At 51.3% G+C, this 23,223-nt stretch overlaps 8 protein-coding genes across 8 annotated transcripts; 4 read left to right on the top strand and 4 right to left on the bottom strand.

Annotated features, from left to right (window-relative positions):
* Nucleotides 1–2,497: 2,497 nt before the first annotated feature.
* On the top strand, nt 2,498–4,083 carry G6M90_00g051660 (uncharacterized protein; the record flags this gene model as incomplete). Its single annotated transcript, XM_014684364.2, has 2 exons — nt 2,498–2,865; nt 2,940–4,083. 2 exons carry the CDS (start codon nt 2,498–2,500, stop codon nt 4,081–4,083), a joined length of 1,512 nt encoding a protein of 503 aa, XP_014539850.2.
* A 291-nt stretch (nt 4,084–4,374) lies between these two features.
* G6M90_00g051650 (uncharacterized protein) lies at nt 4,375–6,466 on the bottom strand (the record flags this gene model as incomplete). The annotated part of the gene is made up of 2 exons (XM_066130517.1): nt 4,375–4,487; nt 4,558–6,466. 2 exons carry the CDS (start codon nt 6,464–6,466, stop codon nt 4,375–4,377), a joined length of 2,022 nt encoding a protein of 673 aa, XP_065986155.1.
* Nucleotides 6,467–8,235: 1,769 nt separating this feature from the next.
* plcC (Phospholipase C 3) lies at nt 8,236–10,227 on the top strand (the record flags this gene model as incomplete). The annotated part of the gene is made up of 3 exons (XM_014684362.2): nt 8,236–8,350; nt 8,407–8,771; nt 8,836–10,227. 3 exons carry the CDS (start codon nt 8,236–8,238, stop codon nt 10,225–10,227), a joined length of 1,872 nt encoding a protein of 623 aa, XP_014539848.2.
* Nucleotides 10,228–12,832: 2,605 nt separating this feature from the next.
* G6M90_00g051630 (uncharacterized protein) lies at nt 12,833–13,217 on the top strand (the record flags this gene model as incomplete). Its single annotated transcript, XM_066130516.1, has 4 exons — nt 12,833–12,955; nt 13,016–13,033; nt 13,086–13,154; nt 13,212–13,217. The coding sequence occupies 4 exons, from the start codon at nt 12,833–12,835 to the stop codon at nt 13,215–13,217; spliced, it is 216 nt and encodes a 71-aa protein (XP_065986579.1).
* A 400-nt stretch (nt 13,218–13,617) lies between these two features.
* G6M90_00g051620 (uncharacterized protein) lies at nt 13,618–14,753 on the bottom strand (the record flags this gene model as incomplete). Its single annotated transcript, XM_014684361.1, has 3 exons — nt 13,618–13,951; nt 14,016–14,238; nt 14,300–14,753. 3 exons carry the CDS (start codon nt 14,751–14,753, stop codon nt 13,618–13,620), a joined length of 1,011 nt encoding a protein of 336 aa, XP_014539847.1.
* A 733-nt stretch (nt 14,754–15,486) lies between these two features.
* deoC_1 (Deoxyribose-phosphate aldolase) lies at nt 15,487–16,278 on the bottom strand (the record flags this gene model as incomplete). Its single annotated transcript, XM_014684360.1, has 1 exon — nt 15,487–16,278. The coding sequence occupies one exon, from the start codon at nt 16,276–16,278 to the stop codon at nt 15,487–15,489; it is 792 nt and encodes a 263-aa protein (XP_014539846.1).
* Nucleotides 16,279–16,764: 486 nt separating this feature from the next.
* On the bottom strand, nt 16,765–18,543 carry G6M90_00g051600 (uncharacterized protein; the record flags this gene model as incomplete). The annotated part of the gene is made up of 3 exons (XM_014684359.1): nt 16,765–18,026; nt 18,092–18,401; nt 18,460–18,543. 3 exons carry the CDS (start codon nt 18,541–18,543, stop codon nt 16,765–16,767), a joined length of 1,656 nt encoding a protein of 551 aa, XP_014539845.1.
* A 1,510-nt stretch (nt 18,544–20,053) lies between these two features.
* On the top strand, nt 20,054–22,936 carry uaY_2 (Positive regulator of purine utilization; the record flags this gene model as incomplete). The annotated part of the gene is made up of 5 exons (XM_014684358.1): nt 20,054–20,367; nt 20,441–21,244; nt 21,304–22,231; nt 22,293–22,613; nt 22,676–22,936. 5 exons carry the CDS (start codon nt 20,054–20,056, stop codon nt 22,934–22,936), a joined length of 2,628 nt encoding a protein of 875 aa, XP_014539844.1.
* Nucleotides 22,937–23,223: the final 287 nt, after the last annotated feature.

Raw genomic sequence — 23,223 nt, 5'->3', positions numbered from 1 at the left:
ATCCCGACTTTCACTCCCATCTCTACCGACCAACCCACGGGACAAATGGGGCTTCTATGCGAGACAGGCATTGCACAGATTTTGTCTCTTTTGTGTCTTAGAACAGTTGACTGACCGGGTGTACACAGTTTGGTGCTCCTTGTATGCCGATGGCCGTTCCCTGGAGCTTACTTCCGTTGATCTGACAGCATAAACGTAGTCGCTTGGCTACACTCCACCATCACTACTACAAGTTGCGACAAAGCACCTTAAATCCATTCTCTTCAAGCCAGAGCGTTCGTGGCCTACAGCCAATCTTGGAAGAGGGCGTGAATGCGCTTTTGGAAGCCCTCACACGATACGCAAAGAAACAAAATGGTCTGTCACTAAACATCATGCACACATTTTCAGCGGTTACAAACGGTACGACACCGATGTCTGTGGCAGTTTGATGGAGGTTAAACATGACTTGCAGACTTTATCAATTAATATTCGTTTGCTAGATGAGATCATCTTGGTGCGTGCTTGGGAATTAGAGTACCAAACACAACCACTAACTCACAGTAGTCGAAGAGCCAGACTTTGGTGCCGAAGTCACTGACAACCCATGGACTGGGACTCACGTGGGACCGTTTATCAAGCACATGAACTGGGCAGTGGCCACTGTCAACTGTCTGCCTGAATTCTTTTCCGGCCGCTGGGTTCCCGGTATGATGCCATGGTTCCCCTTTGAACCCGACGCTTACAGCGGGTGGTGTTGAGCTGGCGAGGCTTTTTTGGAGAGGAAGAATGATATCTGCCGCCTGATTCGAGATATAATAGTCGCCGAGAATGCGGAGAAGTGGCAGTCGGATGTCAGCTACCTGACTATCTTTCACGAAATATTATTTTCCAAGCTTCTTCCAACCAAAGAAAAGACATCGTCTCGGCTGCCCAAATAGGCCAGATCCTCGCCCAAGGCGGAACTTGAACATTATCCTGGGCATCGACTCTGGCTGCTTTTTGTCTCTTTCACCAGCCAGAAAGCCTTTGCAAGCTATGTGATAAGCTCTTAGCTGCGATTCCAGACCCAAATGAGGTTATTTCACTGACAAAATCGGAGAGCTTGCCGTATCCCCGAGCCGTTGTCAAGAAAGCAATGCGACACAATACTGGCACACCAAACCCTTATTATTCGGGAAAACTTATGACTTAATGTACACACAACCTTGGGCTTAATTAATGAGGTAAAAAACGCGACAATGTTCGCGTGTTGGCACTCAGATAATGAGGAGTTTCAAGTTACTGTCGCAAGTTGGCTACGCGAACAAAGCTTTGATTGCATCAGCTCCTACGTGGCAAAGCGCCTTCAATTCTAATCTCCCCATGACAATAAATACATCCATAATATCCTACATGTCTCAGCTGTCTTTCGATGTATATACCATACAATTACCGTGCGTGTTTAGCAAAGAAGTTACTAGTAAGGGCGGTTCAGGGGCGAAATTCCTGAGCGCATAGAGTCAATGACGACGTGTAATTCAACCGTTTTATGTGACAGCAACCGCATTGTATGTAGGGAACCTCCTCGGATAGTTTAATCTTTGGAGAGCTTTCGACTCCGTGCTCTACGCTGTACCTTTTTATATTATGTGATCGATGCATACATTGACGCTTAGATCACTCATAAATTAAAGCCTTAGCAACAGGCTCATGCTCATACATCCTTCATTCCTGACTCAAATAAGCTATTGAAGATATCATGCAGGAGCAATAAATTATGTAAATAGAAAGTGTGGGTGAGATTGTCGTAGCTCGTATGGATAACGCGCAATTGAGGTTAATAATTAGGGATGTTGTTGGGTTTAAACCGCGAACTGGGCAGGTAAAGGAGATACACAAACTTATAGTTGATCGGAAATATTAATTGTACTGACGTTCTGGGGTAAGGATATTGAGGCAGTTCTGCCCTACATGGTGTCGCTCATGATCAAGTCGTTGACGCGCGTAGGATAGGATCAGGTCGGTTTATCTGATCTTGATAGCTGCAAACACGGCTTACCTGACTCACCGTATGTAGGCACATGCAAGGTTAATACCTAGGATCTCGGGCTACAATCCATGTATCCTCCATGCAGGAACTCACTGGCATTGCTTGTCAGCGTTTGTGAGACGCTGTGAACGGGCGAGGTAATTCAAGGATTACGTAAGTGCACACCCACGTGATTTATTATGGTACCTGGGGGTTTAAGTGCCTGAGATAAGTGGAGCCCCGCGCCACGGTTCAAATGTTGGGTCTGCAGATTGACCCAGGTGCCTGGCCCCTTATCCTTATCTTCCGCCCATGCATCTTGCCATCAATCACCTCTTGATTTCATGCCGTGCCTCGCCCAATCGCTGTCGTTGGCGAATCGTAAAACTCAGCCGACAATGTATCTCAGGGATCATGCCCTTCGTTCTTCGCCGTTTTGTGCCAGCCCAATGGACAACATGGATCCTTTGCTGGTCCATGTTGTACGGAAGTCCAGCGTTCCCCTGCATGGCCGAAACGGCGCCAAATGACGTTGTACCGACGTTGCAACATGACAAAAATAACGATCTGACTTACTATTCGGACGAGGAGGATGTCTGTTGCCGGCCCTCTAAGTTTCCTCTCACTGCGGAGCAAATCGACCGATATATCGACGAATTTATTGACAATATTGATGAGGAGGCTATCGGCCAATTGGCATCGCGACATAACGATCAAAAGCCCTGGAAAAGAATTGCCGGACGGACTCATGGAAGCTTCAACGTCTGCTTTTTCGTACAGTTTGACGACGATACGACTTTGGTAGTGAGAATCCCGCTTAATCCCGTAGTTCATCAAGTCTGGACAAAGGTCCAGAGCGAAGTCGCCACTATACAGTAATATTGCCTTCCTTGTCCACCACTATATACATTATTGGCACACGGCTACTAACAGCACTTGAGCGATTTAGATACCTTTTGCATAAAACGGAGATTCCTGTTCCCCGCGTCCGCGCGTACGGACAAGACACGACGTTGACAAAAAGCGGCAGCGAGACGTTGGCGTTCATAATCTCTGACTATATCCCGGGCCAATCCCTCAGTATAAAGGTTCTGCAGAATGCTACAGAAGAACATCAAAGGAGGTTTTTCGACGAGATTATCGATGTTCTCGCTCAGTTACGCCAGTTGGAATTCCCCAGAGCAGGCTCCTTGATGCCCAATCTTGGCCACAAGTCTGACCCAATCGTCAGTGGCCTGCTCACCATGGCCGCGAATGAGCTGCACCGATACCAAAAGGAACAGCAAAATCCAGGACCATTTGATTCCGCGAGAGCATTCCTGGACTACCAGTATCACATCCTTTGCGAAACGTGTCGACTTGCCTCGGAAGATTTGGAGCGAGCACAAGCGGAAGAGGAACTGTTTGCCCTCGCCAGCTTGGCAAAGCAGATTCCTACACTCTGCAACCCACAATCACCCAACGGCCCTTTTATTCTCACCCACCTGGATCTCAGATGTGGCAACATCATCGTCAATGCGGACTTTGGTATTGCCGCCATAATCGATTGGGAGTTTTCGGGTACGGTACCGCTGGAATATTTCACACCTCCACTATGGATTACAGGTCATGGGCGAAGCGAATACATATACCTTGCTACGGACACGATCTCGAATGGATTTTATGAAGTTCTCAGGACAAAGGCCATGACTTCCAACAAGTGCGCACAGCTCATGCAAGAGTGGAATTTGCAACCACAACTCGCGTTTCCCATTGTCCAAATATTACGCCAGCCCGAGACCCTCCTCCAGGTATTCTACAGATTTATTTTTCGCATTTTCTTCACAGGAGATCGTGAACAAGTGATTTCTGAGTTTTTCGCACAAAACGATGACAATGGAACGATGGCGGTGGAGATACGGCGTCGTGTGGAAACCTCCAAGCACTACGTCCAATATCTAAGTGAACATGGACTATTGGTTGTAGACGAAGAGGCAGAAAAAAGAGAACAAGAGTTGCTAGCTATGCTAAAGAGTGGGATTGCAGCACTAGATGAGAAGTATGGGCCTACTAACCAGGCCAAGGGTGACCATCCTGTCCCGGGTTTCACCTAGGATCGAGTCGATAAGCCTCTGCGTATCTTGTAACTCTCCTTGCTTTCTTTGCATGTCTTGCGTCGTCTCGCTGATTTGGCGCTTAACACGCCCTAGTTCTTGGCTTGTCGGGTTGGCGGATATCGTGATTGCTAAACCCCAGAACGTTGATGGAAAATGGTCACTTCAAAGCCTGAGGGCGAACATGATGGGATACTGTTCGCTATACCCGCAAAGTCCTTTCTAGTGCTGAAGAGCTCATTCGAGCAAGGCTTGGTCGATTCTCCATGTAATCGATGTACATTGACTGGTCTAGACGTCAAGGTTCCAGCCCCATAGCCATCCTTGATCCTGTCCAACAAACTGATTCGTAGGCAGAGAATCGCCCAGAGACGCCGACTGTTGACCAGTCGCCAGGTGGCCACCTGAGTAACCGATTACTACTTCCGTTAACACCATCATCAGACTGTATACCCAAGCACGGGCGTCACCTACCCTGTTCAAAGTCTAACAACGCTTCCGTCATGCAAAGGTTCTCGCAAAACCCAGAATCTGCGCCCGGACCAAGGTCCTGCGCACGCGATGCGGTGTCGTCGTGTCCTTCCGGCCGGGGCGCCTCCGCTGCTACATCTCTGTCACATTGATACAAAGCATTAGGCTCGGCAATTTGGGGTTGCGCACCAGCAGGCAAAGTGTTTCTTGTCTCTGGCTCATCATCCACGCCCACGGTGCCAGGTTGGAACATGACGTCGATTTCTTTTGCCATGACGAGGGATAAAAGATTGCGCAGGATGCCGAGCCCCTGCGTTGCGACGATTGATTTCGTCTTGAGGACATTTTGCATCTCCATCAACGCGCGGATACCTACCTTGGATTCGTGCGACTGGGGACGTAGAGGATCCAGACTTGCCATGATGCAGAGCGTGACTCCTGCCGTGAATAGGTGCAGAGACACAAACGAGACAATGTACGTCTTTGTCGCGTGGTAGAATATTGGGATGGACCCCGTCATTGCGATTTGCAACGCGGCATCCCGACATGTCTCTACCGAGTGCTGAAAGGGGTCGGGCGACGCGGCTTGACGTGGCGAGCCGGCTTCCGATGCCGCCATGTTAAAGGACAACAGGGGTCGGTGGATGAGGATCCTGGAGTTTTCATAGGCTAGTTTCAGAGCCAAGGCCTGCAATTGAAAGAGCTGCTCCCGAAAGGAAACGTGGTTGTTGTGCTGCGCAGGTAATGGACAGCCGAGACTAGACTTTAAATCCAGCTCGGTCGGCCGTAATTTCACAGGAAGTCCATTCAGCCACTGAGCAAGTGTTTTGTCAAGGTCAGACACTTTGCTCATCAGGCTGTGCAAACGCGCAGTATGCCCCGAATCCGACCTTTTTGCATTGTCCATGTGACTCGGGTTGCCATAGAGGTCTGTCAAGGCACACTTGGCAATCTTGGTCAGGGATGACATGGCGCACTTGTAAACCAAGAGATTCGGCTCGGGAAGGGGCGCAAAACCAGCCGTCGAAGCGGAGGACTCATCGTGGGGATCCAACGCCTCGGCATCGCAGTCTTGATCCGAAATGCTCGAGGGAAACCCGTACATTATGGAGCATGTCGTCTCTATCTCATACACTGCCCACCAGCAACGCTGTCTGGCGGCAATCACAGGCTGCTCCATCTGCCCGTGCTCGGAGCCACCCAGAGATTTGACGTTTCTATGGAGGTTCAGAGCTTGCGCAATGCGCTGTGCGCACCCACAGAGAGGCCAGGCCAGTTCTGGCTGTCCGTGGTAGAGGTAGTAGCTGCTCAGCAGAACACATGTCTGAACGGCTTCGAGAGAGCCCATGGCCAAGATGTCGAGTAGCCTGAGTCTCAGAGCCGAGAGAATACGCTCTTTCAGACGGTCTGGCTGAATGCCTTTTCTCGTCAGGTCATCCTTTTGAGAGGGGGTGGTGTACTCGATACTGATTGCGCAAACAGCCAGCAACACAGCCATGTATCCGCACTGACTGGCTGGAACTTTTGCCGGGCCTTGTTGTCTCAGTGTGTGCAGCTGCTCAAACTTGTCTCGAAAGTCTGTCTGGTGGAACAAGAGCATGAACCAGTGGATTCTGTCAAAATAGTTGTTGATGAGTACCAAGCCTGAATCATGCGGCGGCAAAATGTCCAACAGTTCTTTTTCCATGGCGCTTGTGGCACTGGGTTTCGCCACATTGTGTCCCAGATCTCGATGAGCATGTCTGGGAAGAAGACGGTGTAAAGGGTTCTCGATGCCATGTTTGAGCTTCTTCCGGCCCCTCGGCACTTCTGGGTATGCCCACTGGCTTGCGGAGAAGGCCGAAGTGGCAGAGTCTTGAGGAGTCGCGGCATCATGGTGATGAAAGGCCTTGGGAGTTAGAAGACACTCCATGTCTCTAAGCGGGACAACGGCCTCACCTCTTGGACTAGATGAATAGTAGAGCTTGAATTCCACGTGGTCCCCGCCGGCGACTCGGCGACGATCCGCTCGAGACGTCGCTCAGGAACGTCTAGTCGATGCTGCAGCTCATCGGCATCATGGGACGTACCGGCAACTGTGTCTCTCCTGGACCGACGGAGTCTCTGCGCAGCATGTGCGGTTTGCATCCCGACCCGGCGGCCCGTGTCGGAGGCTCGTTTTTGTCCCGTCTCAACTCTCCACCGGGATGATGGAAGACAATCCGCATTCGCCCTCGCACACAGCGTGCAAGGCCTATGTATGTCACACTGATCACTTAGGGTTAGTACTTATCACCGTCAAATTAGGGGCTTTGCACACGATTGAATTGCCTGGCTGTCTTGCCTTTAACTTTTGCCGTCGGCATCGTTGACAGGCGCTCGTGACTTTGCCCGGCGATTGTTTCGCGATGTCTTGCTGAGGACGAGATGACATGGCGAGAATCTGGCGACGGAGGCAATGGCAATCTACCAAAATTGTTCACGGTCGGTTCACTGCGAATGTGAGGGCTTCCCCAAGGACATGTGAAATGCTCGTTGAGACTTCGAAAACAGCCACCGGAACTAATTACCGAAAGTGGAAAGTCCGCCCGGTGGAGGCAACGCCGCCTTGAACGTTTGTGGCGTTTGGACAAGGAGACACTAGTATTGAAATGACATTAGATTAGGCAGAATTTATTGGTAACAAACTAACTGCATTTAGTCGTGGGATTTGAACAGGATAATGTGAAAACTCGGGCAATTGGATATACTCTATACGACACTGTTGTCATGGTTCCATAGCCCGTCAGCTTCAATACAACATGTTCCGAGGCCGACCAGCCATCTGAATAAAAGCCGGATACATAAATAAATTGCGTCATTGTCGGAGATGTCTTATTTCCACAATTAGATGCAGCGAATAAAGGACCAATTCCAACCTACGACTTGATCCATAGCTGCCCATCGGGATGAATGCTCCGCATCGCATTCCAGATGAGACACAGAAAGCACACTACGGGGTGACAAATATGTCCCTACGGAATCTGTGTCTGGTAAGCAAGCTACGGGAATTTTATAGGTGCGCCTGCTGCCAACCGAACCGGCCCGTAGCCGTTGATGATGTCACCACAAGATATCCGAGACTTGTGCGCGCAGAAAATGCAAGGCCGGATATCTGCCGCATTAGCGCCAAGGTTGGATTGGAGCAGACCAATCCTGGCTTGTGTTTGCATCATTGATGCCTTGGCCGGCTTGTCGATCCCGTACCGCCCCTCGATATCGTCGTCTCTCCGCAGGCGTCGTACTCAATGCTGCAGTGCTTGCTCAACCCAACCCAACCGTAGTCAAGACAGCCCCTGAAAATCGCTTGTCCCCAGCTTACGCTATCCAACTAGTTGACGCGAAGCAACGTTCCACCGCAACCCCAAAGTCTCAACTTCCCTATCCATCTGCTCTGGCAGATCTCGCTCCACAAAGCGGAGATGTTGCGGCCCCGGCCCCGAAAAGAAAGGCACCGCGCCAATCAATGAGAAGGTATTAGCTGGAGGCGATGAATCCCCAAGTCACACGCTCGGACGGTTATGGCTGGCGTAGGACCATCGGCTAAGATCATTGTGTATAAAGTGCTGGCTGTTCCAGGTTTACACATGATGAGGTGTTGGGTGATGGAGGCGGCCGTCCCTTGACTCAGTTGACCAACTGCCCCGGGGTGGCTTTCCAATAATGGCGAGAAGCGGAAACTTTTGGCCACAGGCCATGGCTATTGTAGCAGGACTCCTCGGTGTTGCCAAGAGCGACAGCTTGAAAGATGTTGAACACGTCGTCTTGTTCATGCAAGGTAAATTAGATCAACGCCTTGGACACATCAAGGGTGGCTGACCAAGCCTATTTAAGAGAACCGAGCCTTCGATCACTACTTTGGCACAATGGCAGGTGTTCGCGGCTTCAACGACGCCAATCTCCAAACGAATAATGGCGTTCCTGTGTGGAAGCAAAAGACATCGCCAAAGCTTACTAATAGTACCGACTACGTTATGCCATGGTACTTGAATTATCTCGGAGGAAATTGGTCCGAGGCTACGCAGTGTATGATTGCAGGCAGCAACGGCTGGTACCAGAATCATGCAGCTTGGAATGGCGGAACAAACGACCACTGGGCTCTCAACAACACCCCGTACAGCATTGGCTACTACAAGAGAGATGATTTGCCCACGCAATGGGCGCTGGCGGAGAATTGGGTAGTCGGGGACATGTATCAGGTATGTGCAAAGAGTCAAAGGCCAGCCTGGGTGTGGTGATCTGATGGAAGCACAATGACGGCAGGAATCGGTCATTGCGTCAACAAGCCCAAACCGCGTCATGTGGATAAGCGGCTCTATCAACGTCCCGGGTGGTAATCTCAGTCCGGATCTAGGAGGCAATCCTTATATCGACAACTACGAAACCCCTGGATGTGACGACAACGGCATCAACTGCTACCCTCTGAAATGGAAGACGGCACCAGAGTACTGGGAAGAAGCAGGCGTCAGTTGGCAAATATACCAAGATGGCACCGATGACTATGACAACTTTGACGACAACCCCCTTGCATGGTTCCAGCAATTCCAACAGGCCAAACAAGGTTCCAACCTGAACACAAAGGGTATGCAGGGACGGAAGCTGCAGGAGTTTTACGACCGGGCGGCAAACGGAACTCTCCCCGAGGTTTCCATCATCATCGGGTACAGAGAACTGGCGGAGCACCCGCCTTACTCCCCCCACGACGGAGCCTGGCTAGAAAACAAGATTGCAGAAACAGTCATCAAGTCCCCAAAATACAACCGAACTACACTAATAATCTCATTTGACGAAACGGGCGGCTGGTTCGACCACGTGGACCCGTACAGATCGCCCAACGGAACACGAGGCGAATGGTATAATGACAAAGCCGGCATCGGATACACCTTTGCCGGGCCCGGGTTCCGCGTCCCCTTCTACATCATTTCCCCGTGGACGAGAAAAGGCGGTGTCTTCGTCGAACACGCCGACCACACCTCGCAGCTACAATTCATCGAAACGTGGCAGGCAGCCAAGTCCCGCGCCTTCAAGTCCCGCGAGATAGTCCCCTGGCGCAGAGAAAACATGGCCGATTTATTGAACGCTTTTGACTGGGACAACCCCGACTATAGTATCCCCGAGCTGCCGAAAGCCCCTGAGCCTCACAGGAACAGCCGGGGCAAGTTTGACGGCGCATCGCACTGCATGGGGCTGTACGGGGACCCGCGGCCTCCCGTGCCGTATTCGGGAAGCGGCGCAACCACCGACATGGCCGGCCTGGTTGAGCATGGCTTCAAGCCGATTCGCGGCAATTTGACAGAGGGCCGCTACTTGGTTCTGGAAATGGGGCGCTATGCGCTCGCCAACGCCGAGAAGGTGGTGACTGGTAAGGCGTGCGGGAGGCATGATTCCAAGAGCCAGCGATGGGTGGTGCATGTTGAGGAGCTGGGCGGGACGAGGTTCAAGGTGTCGAGCGGCGAGAGTGGCAAGTACGTGTGTGCTGGTTTGGCGCTTTGCAGTGACAAGTGCAAGGCTATCGTGTTTGATGTTCGGTTTAAACCGGGCCGTGGGTATAGCTTCGCGGTTAGAGATGGTGAGTATTTGGTGGCGGATGACAGGGGAGAGTTGTCATTGAACGGCTCCAGTGCGTACTGGACTATTTACAGCGTTAGTTATTAGTTTTGCAGAAGTGAGAAAGGGACACTAAAATGGCAGTTTGGATTGAATTAGCAGCTGATTCCTCTGAAAAAGTACATGCTTGTATTCGTCAATCTTGATGGATTCAAGGACAGATCCGGGACATGTGTCACGGATGTTACACGAGGACTATAATCACGAGATGCTACGGCTCGAGGGCTGGCCACCACTTTGTGTAAATACGATCCTTTGGCCCCAAGCACCTTTCATACCGTGACTGTTATTGGATGAGTTGAGTTTTGACTCCAAGCCCTTGACTGAGACCTTGTCACGGCTTTTAAGGGGAAGTGTCTCCTTCAGCCTGTTTAAGAGTCAGGCAATGTCTTGAGATTACTCCTGGAGGTGGCCTGTTGTCGCACAGAAAAGGCCGGTTACACAAGGGCTACGGTCACGGGATTAGGGCAGAAGGTCCTCACCGACTTCTTGTATTTAAAGACGTCTTTGACCTTCCAGGCCTTGAGGAAAACCAAGGACCTTTGATACCAAAGACTGTTATTAGATGAATTGAGTCATGTTGCTCCAAGCCTTTAGCCCTTGTCACACCTGTAATGGGCGATGGAAAGAATGCTAGTAAACAGATGATTTCAGCTAGTGAATAAGGGGTGGAGAAGAGAAGACGCACACGATGATACTGGTTAGAAAATACGTCCGTCACGGCACGGCAGAAAAGGGCCAGGCCATCTGAGCATCATGGACTGTTCTAGACTGGCACGACGGGGAATTGCCGAAGCGGGCCTCGGGCCGTTGACGAACAATAACCACTATTGCCAAGATAGGCCATGAATATATCCAGATCCGTCGCCAGAATAAGCTTTTTAGGTTCATTCTGCATATCAAACTTGCCGCCACCCCACGTTGTCCCGCCAAAGCGGCGCCATGTGTATCCATCCACCTGTCGATAGTTAAGACGAAGTCCTATTCGTCTCCTTGGCTTATCGCACGAGCGGCCGGCGGGAGCGAACCATCCTTGATACTCCTGAGTCGAGAATAAGCTTTAGGAAGCATTGTATTACTATTATGGCGCTAAGCAAACAAACGTCCTTATGACTAAAGAAATCGACCAGTAATATTAGAGTTATAGAAATCCTATTGTGACAAGGGCTAAAGGCTCAGAGTATAATAACTTAATTCGTTTTATAATAGTCTTTAGTACTAAAGGTTCCTGGATTTCCTCAAGGTCCAGTTGACCAAGGAGGTCTTTGTACAGGAAGTGGTGCGAATATTCTGCCTTGTATTCCGCGATTATAGCCCTCCTGTAACGGAATAACACCAATAATACTCTGCCATGTGTCCACTATCGTAATGCAATTTATCGGTATCGTCTGACAAGATAAGAAGATACCTATTCGCTCATCAACTTGGTTTATTAATTGCAAGCTAACGTTACTCTGTCCAATGATATACGGATATTTTCGCAGAGGATGTAGCCAGACAGTGAAAATTCCTAATATAAAAGATAAAAATAGTATAAGTTGTACATCTTATTAGTACTCTTAGCATTATCTGCGACGAGATTAAATCTTATTAAACCCCGTGTTCGAATGATTAGATTGTAAAGCTTCCATCTCTAGATAACTTACGACGTGATAAATTAGGTAATTACAAGCACAAATACCGACTCTAAGGGCGGAAGAACACGACTTATGGATAGCTGTCCCAGCACCGGAATGTAAGCATTATTAACGGTAACGCGTCCTGATTCATGCTCAAATCCCCTAATAGAAGTAGTTTGACGGTAATTGCTGTGGCAATTGCCGCAGTTGCGGTACTTTAACGGGGCAAGTAACCACGCAGCAACTATCTCCAGCTGCAATCGGATTGCACTTGCTTAATTCAGCTGGTCGTGATCCACACAGAGAAACATGATCCGAAGTCGGCAACAGGGCTTGATCACGAGTTGAGACTATTTATCCACCCTCGAGTTGGTGAAATATGTATCTAGCTCATAATTGTCTACCCAGACGGGAAGAGTGGTATGCACAGACGCGAATTGGTATCGGATTCGTCTTGGTAGAATTCGACGCGTATATCGTGGATAGGGAGCAGACAGCAAGGAATTGAATAATGTACGTCTACAAGATATAAACCCGCCCCTTGTACATAATATCATGTATGTGGAAGACATTATTGGGAGCAAAAGCACCCCTGACCAACGCTCGACTCACCAAAGACGGCTCCGCAGGAACCACTTCTCGCATGTTATTACTGTTTTCGTAAATTGTGCCGCACGATGTATCTCTACTGCTTACTTCGCACCGCACCTTTGAATGCCACACTACAACGGGTATCCACCAATTTTCGTCCGTGATAGTATCTAGTGGGTTTATGCACGATGCTCGAGCCAGTATCAGATTGTGGATTATAAGCCGTGGCACGGCAAAGGATATTTAGCAACTCGGCCTGGTCACACCAAGAGAAATATTTACGCTTTTACATAGGCGACTTGATCTTGATCGTAGTCTATATCCACGTATAAGATGATGCCAGTGCCCCTTCCTAAAGTCTTCTTTCCTTGAGCGCCACTCACTGGAATATATCTCGCAAACTTGCCCCATTACTCTATCCAAACCGCCAAACAGTCTTCATCATGATGAAGCTGTACATTCTAGCCTTATTTGCCGTTGTCGCACTTGGTAGCCCTCAGGGTTATCCCTCGTTTGGTGGTCAGCTATGGCAGAATCCCACTCAGCAAATCTGCGCTCAGTCGGGTGTAAGTGATGTCAAATTGCACAATTGAAATGAACGCTAACACAAGCATGAAACTGTACAGGACTCTTGCCATCCGAATGTAAGTATTTGGGAACTCCCTACAAGGCTACCAGTTCTAACGTAGTACGCAGGCCTCGAATTGTTGCCACGGTCACTGCTGTGATCTTCCCTCTGGAAATGGTGCTGTCTGTGGTGGAAATGTAAGTTGATCCCTAAAAGTAAAGAAGTCATAGATGTAGCTAATATGGCACTTCAAGTGTTGAAACCCAAATTTCCTTGCCAAAACTTTCGTTCACCAACTCAACCCCTGTGAATTGAAGAGCAGAACTAGCTGGCTATAAACAAGTGTTTCCCAATACGGACTCATTGTCCAAAAAGAACATGTCAAGAAAGGAACGATGTAGCGGCTCCTGCAGCTATGAAAGTGCTTACAGTTAGTTTGCGGGATGTATTATTAGCTGCTATTTATTGACACACTTTAATTGGCGTACTTTCTGTCCACTTTATAGTATCTTCAATGGTTTTTATGTCTGCTCTTTCCTTATACTCTGTCCGTGATGCACGAACCGTTTCCGTGTCACATTTGTGCAGTAAACGGGATGTGATAAAGGCTCTAGGCTTAAAGTATCATGACTTGATTTATTGAATAATAGTCTTTATTATTCAAGGTCCTTGGTTTTCTTTGAGGTCTAGTTGACCTTCAATCAAATCGTAATACGGCAACTTCCAACCTATGCTTGCCATTGATGCAAGCATACCCTTGCTGCATATAGACTCCAGGTATAGTGTACGAAAGTCTACGTCTTTGGCACCTTGCCAGCGCTTCATGAATGCTGCTTGCGAAATTTGCCGAGGAAGTGAGTCGATGTAAGCCTTCCTATCCTCTAGCATAGCTCGGCTCGGGACGCCAGCAGCCGAGTCGTCCGTCCACAAGAAACAAGGCAGCCGGGCTGCCTGGACAAGGGGAACCATTTTGGCAAACCCCCAGTCAATTAGACTACTAATATATTAGCTTGGACTGGGAGAATCAGGCTGGGGAAGCATAATGACGATTCTCCTACCACTTGATATGATTCTCATTGTCCATTATAATATTGACTGGCTTGATATCGCCATGGTCCATGGCGAACAGCTTACTACTTCCATCCTCACCAAGGACCTTGGGCAGAAGCGCAAGCTGATCGAGACAATCTTTTTCTGTGAGACCGGGGAGTTTCCCATCCTTTGCACGCTTGAGCTGATTTCTGATGCGTCGCTCAAAGAAATTCGTAGCAGTGACAGATCCTAGGACGCCTTGTATTAGCTACATGTCCAATTCATATCTTTGGGGTCGGTTCGTCCATACCATGTTCCAAGGTACATGTTATCAGGGACAGTTGAATCTCAGCTATCTGGCTTAATATGGCGTCGCGAACAGGCTTTGCTGGAAAGTTGTCATCCCATTTCAGAGGGCATCCTTCAGCCCAATCAAGCACCATGAATGGGTACCTTATTGGGTTGTCAAAGGTTAGGCTGGCGCCACGGTATCGAGGCGACCAAGAAAAGCCTTTTGCTTCAAGTGTCCGAAAAATGTGTGTTTCCATTTCAACATTTGCAATAACGCCTTGCTGGTTCTCTTGATTTGAATGACCTACACGTACTGACAGGCTTGGATGATCCTTGAAGCTAACTTTGAAGATGCGACACTCTCCTCCGTGAAACTCTCCAGCCACAAAAGCTTCGTTCCCACCTAGCTGGAGATGGGAGACGGCGGCACAAATAGCCTTTGGGTCGAGATTTTGCCCTAGATGCAAGCTCATAGTGACTGTGCTTGAGTGCAACGAATCGTGGGCAGACAACGCGTTGGGAAGGGTAAACGCAGGGGGATTGTTTCAAGGTTGGTTGCCTACATCTGTCCTCGTCGTTGTTGGGTCAGTACATGTATCCACGTGACAGGACTTCTCATTACATTGGTCAACCAGGAACTACGTCAGAATTTAAAAGTGTTGGTTGCACAGTCCTCTACAGGTGAGATGGTGCGCCATTATCCCACTCACTTCAGGATGCTATTAGTGTGTAGAATGCCCGTTAGAGTAGTATATGCTGCGCACTCTGCAGAATAGCCTCAGATCAGGGCAAGAATGTATTAACGCGTATGGTATGTGTGTTGAGCAGAGTTACATGGAGCATCATGTTCATACCAGGTGCGGCGTGAGGCAGAATTTCTCAATCAATATGTAGCTCTCTCGTACAACGGCCTATACCATCAACGAGCATAAACATTACAGCCCCCCGTACTTCAAGCAGCGAATCCCGGGGCCTTCAAGTCCCAATTTGTTCCGGATCAGCCGGTGGGCATATCGTATGAGCTAAAGACTAGACCTACATATACGGCCATGGGTGACATCCACTTCGCTACACTCACTGAGTCCTCGTCACAGCGTCCAGTGTAACCAATCTGGACAGCAGGAAGCAATTTAGACGACAAAACACAACGTACATTATACATAACGCACTCCGGTAAGGAAGTATCAATGACTGTTCGCTTCCTCACTAGTAAGCTCCCGCCACCCCTTCGTCCATCGGCTTAAACGTAACCTGCGTGGGTTCATCCGTAATCCCTCTCTTCTCAGCTTCCGTCATAATGGCCTCGGTGGCCGTGGCGCCAATTCGCGTGACACCCAAAGACATGACATGCAGCAAATCGTCCAGTGTCCTAACACCCCCAGCAGCCTTGACCTGAACTTGCGGACTGGAGAATTCCCTCATGAGTTTCAAGTGAGCCACCGTTGCGCCCTTGTACGAATACAGCCCGTCGGGCCTCTTGACAAACCCGTAGCCCGTCGACGTTTTCACAAAGGCAACGCCAACGTCTGAGCATATCCTACAGAGTTTAATAATGTGCTCGTTCTGCAGGAAATCGTTTTCGAAAATAACCTTGAGCGCGGCGCCGGATTGCGTGACGACGGTGTTGATTTGCTTAATCTCGGAGGCGACATAGTCCCAATCCCCGCTCAGGGCTTTGCCAATGTTGATGACCATGTCGATTTCCTTGCCGCCGGCTTTGGCTGCGGCCTCGGCCTCGAGCACCTTGACTTGGGTTGTGCTGTTGCCATGGGGGAATCCAACGACGGGGCAGACAAGAACGTCTGTGCCCTCTAGTTCCTTCTTGGCCATGGGGATCAAGTATGGCTTGACACAGGCGGTCGCCACGTTGTATTTTTTGGCGATGCCAAGACCAGAGAGAATGTCCTCGTCTGTCATTGTCGGGTGGAGGAGAGAGTGGTCAATCATTTTGGCCACTTGCTGGCGAGTGACTGTGATGCTGTTCATCTCGTTTGGCATTCTGAAAAAGTTGAAAGACTTTAATGCTCTTTTTTGGTTTAAACAAGGGTTGAGGCACGTTGTTTCTGCTGTGATGTCCGTCGTCTTTATATAGAGGATGGAAGGAGTTGGCTTGGGGCGAGTTGTTCCACCGGAGCGAATTTCCGCTTTTGGTTCCGGCTAATAAAATTCAACGGTCGTGTCAACTTGTGGAGAATGTTAAAGAATAAACCACTAGATGGATGTCCGCCGGAGACTTTGGCTCGATGGGTCAGCTTTCAATCAATAGACTCAAATGGCTTGTCTCCTACAATGAAATCGGGCGTTGTATCTTTGCACCTGATTGCGGTGCCGTCCCCTCGGTGATGAAAACTCTCCATTTTGTCGGCCCCAGGTGAAATTGCAAAGCGTTACTAAGATTTGGGTTTTGGTTCGCAAATGGCCTTGTGCCATGATGTAGTAAATGACAGCTGCAGTAATACCAATGACGGCTCCCAACTTCTGTTCCTACACTTTTTCGTGCCTTGTATCCCTTTCCTTTTCTCCACCATCAACCTCATCCTCTAGTTCTTTGACTTGAGCATCATTGCCAATTTCCATGTCATCAAGGGCATCGCCAACTTCCATCCAAGTATCACTGGTCTCGGGAATTGGAGAGACCTTGCATAGGCCCCAATACACAAGGGAAGAGACTGTAAATCCACAAAAGAAATTAAGGTTATATATATACGTGGCACCTTTAGGCACCTCTCGTCCAACGGCTCCAGCAAATCCTACCACGTTGATGGCGATTCCGCAAATGTACGCCACGTAGGCGCGCCAATGAATGCCATGGTTATAATAGTACGGGCCGATTTTGCTGGGGCTGTAAAGCTCTCGGGCGTTTAAGTAGCCGCGACGCACAATGTAGTAGTCAGTCGCCATGACGCCAGCCACTGAACAAAGAAACACGCTATACGCCGACAGGTAGGTGGTGAAGCTACTAGAACTAGATAGAAGATTATATGGGCACATGGCGAGGGCCACTACCGCGCAAATGTAGCTTCCGCGACGGATATTAATAAATTTTGGGAACAAGGCCGTCATGTCCGTGCCGGCGGCAACCGAATTCGCGGCAATATTCGTTCCAAGTTGGGCCAGGGCGAAGCCTAGGGCAATAACAAAGACGCCAAACCGCTGGGCAGAGCCGCCGTCTTCAATAAAGTGGCCTAGAAGATCAAGGGGGTTCCAAATTGCCTCTTGGTAGATGAGCATGGATGAAGAGGAGACAATAATGCCGATGAAGGAAGTCACGGCAAATCCAAGCGGGATGGCCAGCAGCTGAGGGAATAGAGCGGCCTGAGGTCGGCGGGCAAAGCGAGAAAAATCGCTATTATTAATAATCAAGGCGGCAAAGTTTCCAATAGAGGACATGATGCCCTTGATAAACTCCCAGGCAAGATCGCTACCAGAGATGGTGGCAGGTTGTCGAACAATCGGGCCAACACCGCCGGCACGCACCACGGCCCAGATGAGAAACGCGATGCCGACCGGCGGCACCACAAAGGCCTTGACGGTAAAGAGGTGCCTGATTTGATGCACGGGAAACCAGAGTGCAGGCAGAGAACACAGCCAAAAGATGACAAAGGAGACGTAGTCGGGCGTGCTGGTGGCATCCGTACCAAAGGGCCCAGGCATCTTGGTCCGATCCCAGGACAGCCATATGGATCGTATCATGAGATAGACGCAGGTGCCGCCAATATACGCCTGAACACCGTACCATATACACGCTACAGAGGCGGATTAGAATCGACATTCAAGCAGTCGAGGCAGTAATGGGCAGGGGATGGCTCACCCATGGCGGCACGGTTGAAAACGGGCCACATGCTCCCCCAGATGCCGAAGGGCGCGCGGTTCACGACGGAGAAGCCAATGTGGTAGACGGCGCCGGTGCGCCCGATGAGGACGACGAAGCAGGCGGAGAAGAAGTAGCCCAGCCAGACGCACAGCCAGGCCTGCCACCACGACAAGCCGCCAACAATCATGGACGATGATATCATCCAGGTGTTGATGTTGAAGCAGTCGGCGATCCAGAAGCCGACAAAGTTCCACGAGCCCCATTGCCGCCGCTCCTTCTCGACGGGTTTGAGATCATGGTTGATGAGCTACAGAGTCTGCGTCAGTACAGGTCCTGGCGGTGGTGTAGGCACTCGCGGTCCATACCATGAGCTGGGTCGCAGTGACGCCTGGCTCGGACGGGACTTGCAACTTGGTGATCCATCTGCGCAGACGCGACCGTCTCTCCATGGTGGTATATCGAGCACAGTGTTGTATAGTCCAGGGCGCAGCCGGTGGGCAACATGGGCGGCCCAAAATATGCAGGCGCGGGTTTACCGAGGACCAAAGGGGCCAGGAAGTGGACAATGTTTTATTTACTCGCCGTCGTGAGATTTCCCGGCACTGACTCGACAAAGCAACCGGCACTCAAAGTAAGGGCATCGGTATCAAAGCGCTCCATAAATTCCCCAACCCCCCTCGTGTTGCTCTCGCTCGAGAGATAAGGATCGGTATAACAGCACGTGCACGTGGTTTACTGTACTCGGGGAGGCACGGGCGGTGGCAGAAATACTAGGGTCCCCGGAACCAGTCTGTTCCTTGGAAAAGAAAAGCCAACAGGGGCCGCAGCCACAGACTGCACTGACGCTGCGGCGTCCTTGGCACCAGACATCGACATGATTCAGGAGATGGCCACCAAGGCAAAGCCCCGGCCGGCGGCGACGGGGCCGGGAATGTACGTACCGATTGATCAAAGATGGCCCCATTTTACCCCGCGATTTGAAGAGAAACCGGATTGGTACCATTACTCGATCACATCGAGTCAGTCTGACATAATGGAAACATAGATAAGGCAAGTCGTCTGCGAGCTCAGCCGCATCGGCTCGGCTCTCGACTGCGTCTTGGCATCCGCACCCGGCGGTGTGTTCTGCCTCTTGCCCTCTTATCGACGACATCCGTAGATAAATCCCCAACTGGAATAATTGCCGCATAACAGGTCAATGCTTATAGTCTCGCAGCACTCGACAGAATGGAGCCACAAACGGAATAGTGAAAGAACTAGACGGCCACACCCTCATCCCTCCTAAACAAGTCTCTCCTCGTCGCCGCAAAATAGAGTTGCGCCACGCCGGCTCTAACCCCGTCGGTGTTAATACAGACCTGTGGCGTTTTCGGTGTCCGAGTACCTTGGCAACGAGACATTGGATGGTTTGCTGCAGCGGTGCCAACTTGGCATGCCGTGACACTATTATACACTCAACCCTCGAACCGAAGGATTAGAAGAAAAAACACAACAGACAAACCGGCCACGTGGGGGCCCAAGTGATAAGAATGACTCTGTGATACCGGGTGCTTGGTGCCGAGTGGGGGCTCCGCTACCGGCTACGATTCCGCGAGAACAAGATTCAAGAACGCCACACCCCATGACTAGTTTCCAAGGACACCCGGTTCGTTTGAAGCTGGGGGATCTGCGGAGTACTGTAACGCTTCCCCACAAGTTTCACGTCTCCGGCCCTTTATCGTTCGTTGACCTCGATGCGCGACCGTTGGTCCATGTCTTGGCCAAGGAGCGCTCCTGCGTCTGTCAGAAACACCTTCATCTCGCATCAACTCTGATTACGAGAGCCAAGACTGACATTTCCGTCGTTCGGTCAGGTATTCAACCTGCCTCCTCACCGAACATCACCGCGCCCAGGGCTCCACCAATCTGGCACAAAACAGAACTGCTCGCCGCCGCAGAAGAGCATCACACGCCTACACAATGACGTCTTCACGAGGTGCGGACTCGTCAGGCTCGCCTTGCTCGCGGAAACGCCCTCGGGAGGACTCTCCGGACGACTGTCTTCCAGACGACGACGCCAGAGACGGCAACGACACATCCCAGGGCGTGGCCGATGGTCGACTTGGCTCGGTGGCCGGCCAAAGCACCAACTTTCGCAACGTCAGTGCCTGCAGCCGATGCCGTTCTCGTAAGAATCGATGTGACCAGAGGCTTCCACGCTGCACCAGCTGTGCCAAAGTCGGCGCCGCCTGTGTTGGGTATGATGCGCTGACGAAAAGGGAGCTGCCCAGGAGGTGCGTTGTAGCAGTCCTCGCATTGAACCCGCTCTGGGGGTTACTTGGTGTCCATTGCTAATGAGTGCATTAGCTACGTCTTTTATCTCGAGAATCGAGTGGAAAGATTGGAGAAACTACTCGTGTCGCATGGCATAGCTTTCCCACCGGCGGATGATCTGGACATGTCCGCTCGCGGGGAGGCGAATGGTGACGAGCCAGGCCCGTCGTCACCTGGACGACCTGCAATTCAAGACAGCCTAGACTTCTTTCTTGGCAACCGTCGTAAATCTTTTGCCTCGTCAGACAATAAAGGCAATTCGCCCAAAGCCATGAGCCGAGACTCCATGGGCTCTGCTTTGCTCAACCCCCAGACGGCCGCCACCTTCATGGCCGTGGCACTCCATACTACTCAGACATCAAATCTCGACAATGAAAAGATGCTCAAATATCACATGGAGGACCCCCAAGGTTTCGAGGCTACGCGTTGTGCGATGCCAGACAAGGCCCTCGCACTCAAGCTGGTCAGAGCCTACTTTCACCGAGCCAATCCCCAAATTCCCATTCTGGAACGCGCGTGCTTCACCAAAATATTTGACAAGGCATATTCAGGCCAAGGAGGCGGCTTGAGGCCCCGGGAACAGTACCTACTGAACATGGTGTTTGCCATCGGGTGTAGCCACGGCTTTATCAACGAGCAAGACAAGGACAAGGCCATCGGCGCTCCATGTGTCGGGTCGAATACGTCCAAGGCTAACCTTTCGCCCGAGGAGTATTATTCACGAGCCTGCATGTATTTCGACCAATGCATCGTGCGAGAGAAGAGCTTGGAGGTGCTGCAAGCCGTCCTGCTTCTGGCCAGCTTTTCGCTCCTGCGGCCCGTGTTGCCAGGCGCCTGGTGAGCTCGAGTACATCGACCATTCATTCAAGACGGTGAAAACGGCTAACTAGAACAAGGTACATTACCGGGATTGCCATACGCATGGCCATCGACCTAGGCCTGCACTGCGACACCGACGACGACGCCCCGGACCGTGTTCCCAGTCCCATGGAGCATTCTCGGCCCGGCGCTGCCAACGGGGACGAGTGTGCAGAGACCGAGGAGACTGCCCAGAGGGATATTCGCGAAGTAAGGCGGCGGCTATGGTGGTGCACGTACAGCCTGGATCGACTTGTTAGCATCAGCGCCGGCCGGCCGTTTGGCATCAGCGACAACGATGTATGCACCCCGTTGCCATCCTTGGATGAGGACGACACGCCAAAAGACGGAGAAAGCACAAATAGTCCCGAGTCTCACGACCTGCCGCAAAGTTACAAGTATCTTACGCATCACTTCATCAAGCTGCGGCTACTCCAGTCCGACATTTACGCCGCGGGCCGAACTTGCAAGGGGCACGCCTCGAAAATCACCATGCGGCAAGAAGAGACGGCCTCAGAGTCCCCGTTCGAGGCAGACTCCGACCCCGAGTCCAAGTGGCAATGGCTAGAAGGCATGGAGAAGCGCGCCCTCGAGTGGAAGGCGTCGGCGCCCACGACGCACGTCACGGGTGTCTTGTTCCCCAAGGCCATTTTCGAGTTTTACTACTGGCAGACCATTGTGCTCCTGTACCAGCGCGACGCCAAGATCCCCGCCTTGATGCAAGAGGTGCAGTCCGTCTTGGACAAGTTGCACGTCTCGGCGGCGCCGGCCTCGGAAGCAGACGTTTTCACAACAAGGAGGTATATAAAGATGGCCCAAGCCGGACAGCGCGTGCTGCGCATGTACCGACAGCGCCACCTCGCCGGCTGCATCAAGTACACGTACAGCTCGGCCCTGTATCTCTTTTCCGTCGCCATTTCCTATCTCCACGCCGTGGCGCAATCATCCGCCGTGCGTGCCCGGTTTGTACGTTGTTTTCACCCAAAAAAAACAAGTAGGAAAAGCCGTTCTAACTGCCGTTGCATAGACACCCGATGACGTCGACTTTACGATTCTGGCGGCGAGGTCCATCTTCGCCGACATGGCCGATACCTGCCCCGACGCGACGATGTGGACCGAGGCGCTGGAGCGGACGGCCAAGGCAACCACGCGAATCACCCGGCTGTACGACGACCTGGACCAGCCGTCCCGGCCGGCAGACTGGGACGAGGACGGCGGCGGTGTACTTTCAGACCACGGCGTGACCTCTGCGGCATCAGACGCCCATGTCGGGCGGGAAGACGGCGCACACGCGTGGCAGACGCTGGGGGGGTACGAGGATTCCCGGCCGCGCGGGAGCCCAATACACGTACGTGACGACTGCAATTGTGAGAAAATGGCCCGTGACTAACCCTTTTTTTTGGTGTCTAGTGGGATTTTGCCGACGAGACGACGTCGTTCCGGTTGGGGGGCGACGATGCCGTTTCGGCGTTGGACATGGCCGTGCCGCCGTTCGGCTCTCTGCCGGCGCAGGCGCTGGCTGACATGGAGAGCAGGAGGGGCGACATTGAGTCCGGGGACCTTTTTGACCTGGAAACTATATGGCAGCTGGACAATCTTGCGACAGAGGCCCCGCACATGTGTCGAGTGTTGAATGTTGGCGCGTCGGTGGTGGAAACGGGGCAGGTTTGAGGTGTAGGGCTGAGTAGGGCTGAGTAGCTCATCGCAGACTTGGTCGGTCGGATGAGACCAATCTTGCCTTTTGGGTCGGTGAGGATGATGCCAACTTGTCAAACGGGCGTGGAAAGTTGCCATCTTGCAGAGACGTCTTGTGCAAAGAAGACGGCCATCGCTTGACCTTGGTGATGGATCTTGCTCGATGCGACGCTGCGGATTTGCTTGCCGACGCTGTAGGAACTTGCTTGAGAAGAGGAACGCGCTCTTTGCTGAGCAAGTATACTGTGGCGATGGCTCTGATG

Source organism: Metarhizium brunneum, chromosome 2 (assembly GCF_013426205.1).
Source record: "Metarhizium brunneum chromosome 2, complete sequence".
In the NCBI taxonomy this organism is placed as follows: domain Eukaryota; kingdom Fungi; phylum Ascomycota; class Sordariomycetes; order Hypocreales; family Clavicipitaceae; genus Metarhizium; species Metarhizium brunneum.
The sequence above is the reverse complement of the archived record's forward strand: the minus strand, read 5'-3'. Positions and strand labels throughout refer to the sequence as shown.